Genomic DNA, 7,242 nt, shown 5'->3' with positions numbered 1-7,242 from the left:
ACGGGCTTTGAAAATCCCCTGCTCTGCCGCAGAGAAGAATCCTGAGGTCAGTTTCTAAACGTGGGTGCGGTAGGGACAGGAAAGAAACCCAAATTGTTCATTTCATCCCAACAGACTGTCTCACCAACAGGGAAGGGGGTTCTGACCACCAAGAGTCTGTTCCCCCAACTGAGGGGAACAGACAAGAACTCACATTTGACATCTCAACCCCTAGGCCGGTGACAGGCTTCAAGGGGGCGCTGGGAGTATACCCGCTGTGGTGACACTCCCAAATTAGTTTATAAATGTAATACGATTCCAGTAAAAATGGCAAGAGTTCTTGCTTTATTTGGGTGAGTGGGTGGGGTGAGATTAGCTAATTGAAAACTCCTAGGGAGAAAACCCTAAGGAGCAGGGCTGGGGTAGAGGACGGGCTGCCGAAGCCCACCAGGTGTTAAGACTTTGGAGACAACCGAAATGTCCCTGTGGAATGGGCTGGTTAAATAAGTCCTGTGTACCCACACAACAGGAAACTGTGCAACTGTTTTAGAAAAAATTAAGAAAGCTCTTTAAGTATTCAATAGAATGATCTCCAAGATACAAAAAGTGGAAAAAACAAGGTGCAAAACTGGGTACATAGTATGTAACTACTCATATAAAATTAGGGAAAAAACACGAAAATGTATTTGCTTGTTGTATTAGTTATCTATTGCTGTGGAATAAATTACCCCAAAACTTAATGACTTAAAACAAATACTTATTATCTCAGTTTCTGTGGGCCAGGAGTCTGGGCACAGCTCCACTGGCTGCCTTTGGCTCAGGTCCTCATGAGGCTGTGGTCTCATCTGAAGGCTCAACCGGGAGAGAGAGGCTCTGCTTCCAAGCTCGCTGGCCCATGGCTGTTGACAAGCATGGGTCTCTCTCACGAGCGCTCCACAGGGCTGCCTTACAGCACCGCAGCTCAGTGCCCCCGGGGTGAGTGACCCGAGAGAGAGCGAGGGCATCCAAGACGAAAGCTGCGGTCTTTTTTCATAACCTACTTTCAGAATTGGTGTCCCACCACTTCTGCAGTCTTGTATTCATCAGGAGCAAATCTCCAAGTCCAGCCCACACTGAAGGGGAGGGGAGTATACCAGGGCGTGAATCCTGGGGGTGGGAGCCTTGGGGGCTATCTTAGAGGACACCCACCACCACACTGACGGAAGCAAAGAATACTTTTGGAAGGAGACACTAGAAACTTTGAACATTGGTTGCCTCCAGGGAAGGGAAGTGAGTACTGGGAGAGAATTCTTCACTGACTATGCTTTGTACCCTTTGAATTTGGTACATGTGATTGTCTCACTTACTCAAAAAATAAACCAAATTTATTTTAAATTTAAAAAGAACAACTACAAGGATAGCATTTTAATGGAAGAAAAGCTAAAATAAAAACAATTATACTTAAATAATACATAATTATTACTTAGCACCATAAATATACTTGCATCTATTTATAGTCATGATTACTTGTTTCAATGAGGGAAGTTTACAAAACTCTTATTATACAGAGACAGACACACAAACAAGCAACTCCCATTTGCAGCACAAAATACATCCTCTTGAGGCAGGGATTGAGGGCTGCTCACAACCTCGTTCCAGTCCACCCTGACGGGCCCACTTCCTGCCAGCCTCCCACCCTTCCGGGAATTAGAGACGTGCTAGACTGAACCAGTACATGGTCGCCAGTTCTAGGGAGTAACAGCCACAAGCACAGTGCCCGGCACACAGCAAACTTTCAGGATGTGCCAGCTTCCATTCGTTCTCAGACGCGGTCTTTGCTCAGACTGTCTGGCCTTGCGCGTGGAACACCCTGCACTCCTCTCCCAGCCCAAGAAACACGAGCCTCAGGGCCTGACTCAGACGTCACTGTCACTGTGAAGTATTCCCACAAGCAGTTAGTTATCACCTTTATTCTCCCACAGAATTCTGTTTTTACCTCAAATACAACACTTTTATTATTGTATTACAATTTAAATCGCTCCAACTCAAAGTCTGGTCCTTGGCTCATCAGCATCACCTGGGGCCTCATTAGAAATGCAGAGTCTAGGGCCCCAGCTCAGACCTACAGAACAGAGTCTAAATGTCAACAAGATACCAGTGGCTTATATGCAGGCTGCAACTCAAGAAAAGTTTAAATCTTGCCCAGGTTGCACCAAAGGCCTTTCTAGGGCTCTCTTTGAATCTCCAGAGCACATCATTAGACCTGACACCCAAATGTCTTAAGTTTTATTTACAATTATTATGTGTGATAGAATAGATTTTAAAAATTCCTGGAATGGGGGGCCGGCTCCGTGGCTGAGTGGTTAGGTTCACGCACTCCGCTTCGGCGGCCCAGGGTTTCGCTGGTTCGGATCCTGGGCGCGAACATGGCACCGCTCATCAGGCCATACTGAGGCGGCGTCCCACATGCCACAACTAGAAGGACCTACAACTAAAATATACAACTAGGTACTGGGGGGGATTTGGGGAGAAAAAGCAGGGGAAAAAAAAGAAGATTGGCAACAGTTGTTAGCTCAGGTGCCAATATTTAAAAAAAAAAAAATTCCTGGAAGAATATACATTATATTATTAAAAACAGTTATTTGGTAGACGGACAATGTACATTTTCACTTGCTATAATCCTTCAATTTTTCACAATCAGAATGAATTACCTGTACAGGTAGAAAAAACCATGAAGATTTGGAAAATTACATGTAAAATGTAAGATATAATGCAGTCATAATATGGTATATAATGGTATACAATTGTGTTGTGCTACATTTACAGATATGAAAAAATGGTGAAACTATATTGGGGTTTTTTTTTTAAAGACAAATTGAATAACAGTATGTATCAATGATACCATATTTGTTTTCTTTTTAAATTTGTGAATATGGACACTAAAAGGATACAAATCAAAATATCTCTAGTGGAGCTTGTTTCTTCCTTTCCACATTTAAAATTTTTTATATAATTTTCCTATGACTGAAAAAGCATATATCACTTCCATAGTAAGGAAACAAAAAGTCATTTTCATTTTGAAAAATATCTATACTCTTTATTGAGTCCTTTTACATCCAATGACCCAGATTTTCATAACAGCCTAGGAAGCTGACAGGTGTGGAAGTACCACGACCATTTCACAGATGAGGGCACTGGGTCTCAGAGACACAACCCTAATCGCCTGACTCTGGGCTGGTGCTCTGCCACCCACACCGCTACTCCAAGATCAGAGGAATCTGGCAAGTCAGTTGCCAGCTTTGGTCAAAAAAACCTTGTCATTTGAGAAGTTCCGCTATCCCCAGTTACTTCCTCTCAGATGTGAGAGCAATAGGGGGTCACCCTCACGACAAGGCTGTCAGAATAATTCACGCTGCACCACCGCCCCCTGGTGGTAGGCTCTGGAAACTGACACATCTTGATGATAAGGAGCTACTGCCGTTGGAAAACCATTACTGTTTTCCATCAACATCACCTTTATTTCTTTAAATCATCAAAGCCACTTTCTCTTTAGCCAAGGAGTTGGGTATTGACACAAACACACGAAACCAGGGCCTGGTGTCAACCAGGCTCAGAGGTCTGGATGATGCCGAGGCGGTGCCACTCTCTACCCCATCCTTTCCTTGCCTACCATTTCTGTGGCTGCTGCTTCTGCCCTCGGTGTTCTTCGGCACTACCTTTCCAGTGTTCTCTCTGCCTCCGTCCACTCCCCTGAGCCTTAGGAAAGGGCAAGAGATGGCCGTGTACCCTCAGCCATAACATCAGAAGCCCCAACATCAGAAACATCTAGCACAACCCTCCCAAGAGCCAGCCCTGAGGCTCCAGGCATTGACCTTTCCAATATGCCAGGTTGCAATACTGGCATTTCTTTAGAAATAGCAGAGTGCAGCAATGTCGGTCTTCAGCTGCATCCCCTTCGTCTGCAGATGAACACACAGCTTCCTTACTCTTCCAGGAAGAAGGAGACATTCAACAGGACATCTGGAACAGGAAGAGAGAACAACTGTGCACGCCACCTCTCCAGAGAAGATGAAACATCAGATGTATAAAAGACACAGAGGCACGGCAAGGGCATCTATATAACGCTTCTGAAGAGGGGAAACACAGGCAAAGAAAGGAGGAGACATGAGGGAATAAACGAAAACCATACTCTGTACAAGGTCTTGGTGTTCCTCTTCCGAAATTTGGTCCCAGGCCTTGGGCAAAGCTTGGATGTTGACCAAGTCCTCCCACTGGATCGAAGACAGGAGGTACTTTCTCTTCAGGTACCTTCCTGGAAGTTAAGGACTGCCCCAAAAGAAAACGAAACATTGAAGGAAAAAAATACCCTGGAGAGAGCTCTAGGGAGCTGTGAAAGGGCAGCTATCGTGACACGTCACCGAGTGGGCAGGGTTCGCCTGTGTGATGCGTCCTTACTGAGCACCTCTTGCTTATGTGGCTCTGCGCTAGGGGGACAGAGGAATGAAACGCTGCCCTGCCGTTTCGGATCTCACCGTAGTGGGGAAAAAACCAGACACTAAAAATAAAGAATCTAAGTCACACGAAAGACAAAACTCAGTGGAAGTTGAGGACGAACACATCCAGTTTAGAGGGTAGCAGAAGATTCCAGCTGAGAGGAAAAGCATAAGCAAAGGTACAGAGCGAGGAAGCATGGAAAGATTCAGCGCCGAGTGAATCGCCCACCCTGGCTGGCAGCGGACACGTGCAGAGTAGCAGGAAAAGTGGCTGACAGGGCAGCTGGAGCCAGAACACAGAGAGCGCTAAGACCACTGTGGGCACTCCGCACTTTACCCTCTGGCAACAGCAGCTACTGAAAACTCCTCTACAAGCAACAGGTTCGGCACTAGAGCTCCTGAAGAGCTCCGGAGCGGGGTGACCAGCCGGGGTGTCCAAGAGGGAAAGAAGCTGGGGACAGAGAAGCCTGTCACGAGGCTGCATGGGATGAAGGGTCTGAGTGAGAGATAAGACACTATGGAAGAGGCAGTGGGGACAGAGAGGAAAATACAAGAAGCACCAGAGAAACAGACTCAGGGGACCTGACAGGTGACTGTGCAAACACTCCTAGAACAGTAGCTGGCATGGGAGTGCTCGGCACCGTCAGTGCAGCTCCTGCCCCCACTGCACATGCTGCTGCTTCCACTAAAAAAGAAACAGAGGGAAAGGCGGAAGGCGCTGCTGAAGTTTCCAGACTGGGTGCCGAGACAGGGTTGATCCTACAACTAAGAGAAAGGGAGCAGAAAGTGAGGGCTAGATGGAGGGGCTCCAGTGTAAATCTGAGCCTGCAGTGCTGTGAGCTCCCCACTGGAGGCACCTGCAGAAAACTGAAAATCCAGACCAGAGACAAGAAGAAAGGCTGGATTGGGGAGTTACCCAACTGAAGGCAGAAACCTAAGCCAGAGGGCAGAGGCGGGCAAGACTGGAGAGGAAAAGGCCAGCACTCCGACTAACTGATCTTTCCACCTCCACTCTTGCCCCCACCGCCCACCCCAAGTCTTTCCTCAGGACATGGCCAGGCCGACACTGTTAAAAACAGTTTTAATTATGTTACTCCTCTCCCACCTCACTGAGAGGAAAAGCCAAAATCCTTTCAAAGGCCTCCGAAGCCCTACAAGGTCTCGCCCCGTCCTCTGACCTCGTCTCGTTAGGCCCCTCTCCTCACTCTGCTCTAGCCACACTGGCCTTCTCGCCATTGCTCAACCTCAGGCAGGCTCCACCTCAGGGCCTTTGCCCTGGACGTTTCTTCTGCCTGGTGCCCTCTTCCCCCAGATAACCACAGGCCTCCCTCCGTCGCCTTCTTCAGGTCTTTTCTCAAAGGTCACCTTTGAAGCGAGGCCTGCCCTGACCACCTTATTTTAAATCAGAACCCCACCCTCACCCCTCACTTCTTCCACTTTATTTTTCTCCACAGCACGTTCTATACAATTCCCTTTTTAACGCGTGTCTCTCAGCACCTGGAACAATGCCTGGAAGGCGTAACTCAATAAAGGACCTGAGGAAGGGCTGTACAAAGGGGGAACCAAAGAGAACTGACCCACACTACACAGTCTGTAATCTGTAGTCTTATAAAAAGGACCTCCTGGAACAGCTCTGGCCACTATAGGAAATGCGTGCAAAGGATACGAATTTCGATAATGTCTCTCAATATCTTGCAACCACTCCAACATATCAGCCACAGAGGGGCTCACAGCTGAAGCCTGCAGGACAGCATCAATGCTGATCGTGTCTGCATGCTGCTCATAGATCTGAAGCACCCGTTCCACATGGCTGCTGACTGTGTCCCGCACCTTGAGGAGCGCAGCTCTGGGGGGAAAAGTCTGATATTAGGCAATACCATGAGAAAGGCCTAAGGCAGGGTTCCACCACCTTGACACACGGACATTTTGGACCAGATGATTCTTTGTGGTGGAGGGCTGCCCTGTGCATTGTAGGATGTTTAGCAGCATCCCTGGCCTCTACCCACTAGATGACAAAAGAAAACCACACCCTCCCCTCCCCAAGCTGTGACAATCAATAATGTCTCTAGATACTGCCAGATGTCCCAACCAGAAAAACTGCCTCCAAATGAGACCAACTGATCTTAGATTAGTGACGGTGCCTTGGAGTAGGCGTGGCTCAAGAATTAAGAAGTGACTTACAGATGGAGAGGCTGAAGAAGTTACATGGCTCTCAAAGCTGTATGATAAGCCTGGTTACCAAAGTAAAGAGTAAGGGGCCTTTCTGGGGCTGCCATAAAACCATATGAGGAGAGCAGACGCCCACCTACAGTCCCATGCCATGAACGTGAAAGGGAGTAAGCAAGAGGAATGTGAGGCAATAAACCAGTACTGTTCAGGTGCTAGTAAATTCTTAAGTGGTAAAGTCTGGGCTCTGGATGCACACAGACTATTCCGGATCTTAGGAGTTACTTATTCTCAATCATGTATAAAAACAGTCAGTCTTGCTCACTGCACATCCTAAATCCCTAGAACATCAAGACTGGAAGATGGAGCCACAAACACTTGTTCACTGAATGAATGAATGAAGAGGGTTATTGTGAAGATTAAATGCAATAATGCAAATAATGTGCTTGGGGGAGCGCCTAGCTTATGGTAAATAGTTACTATTCCACTGGTGACTCAAGGGGACCCAGCCACCAAAAGGAAGGCTACAACTTCCCAAAGGGGAAGGCATTCCCTAGCCTAGAATTGTGGCTTTCACATCTGTTTGATCTCGACTCACAACTAAAATAGCCTTAAAATAACACCC

The 7,242-nt window shown here is 47.2% G+C and overlaps 1 protein-coding gene across 2 annotated transcripts in view; it reads right to left on the bottom strand.

Annotated features, from left to right (window-relative positions):
• Positions 1-3,027: 3,027 nt before the first annotated feature.
• C5H1orf109 (chromosome 5 C1orf109 homolog) overlaps positions 3,028-7,242 on the bottom strand; it is an 11,056-nt gene continuing 6,841 nt past the window's right edge. The window contains exons 3-5 of one of the 2 annotated variants that reach the window (XM_046663502.1): positions 6,118-6,297; positions 4,148-4,270; positions 3,028-3,978 (exon numbers count right to left, since the gene is read on the bottom strand). In XM_046663502.1, the coding sequence (XP_046519458.1) occupies positions 3,867-3,978; positions 4,148-4,270; positions 6,118-6,297 (415 nt within the window). In that variant the 3' untranslated portion in view covers positions 3,028-3,866. The remainder of the gene's footprint in view (positions 3,979-4,147; positions 4,271-6,117; positions 6,298-7,242) is intronic. The other variant, XM_046663503.1, reaches the window with a different exon arrangement.

The sequence above is a fragment of the Equus quagga genome, chromosome 5, assembly GCF_021613505.1.
Source record: "Equus quagga isolate Etosha38 chromosome 5, UCLA_HA_Equagga_1.0, whole genome shotgun sequence".
Classification (NCBI taxonomy): domain Eukaryota; kingdom Metazoa; phylum Chordata; class Mammalia; order Perissodactyla; family Equidae; genus Equus; species Equus quagga.
Note: the sequence above shows the minus strand (reverse complement) of the source record. Positions and strands in the feature narration are given on the sequence as shown.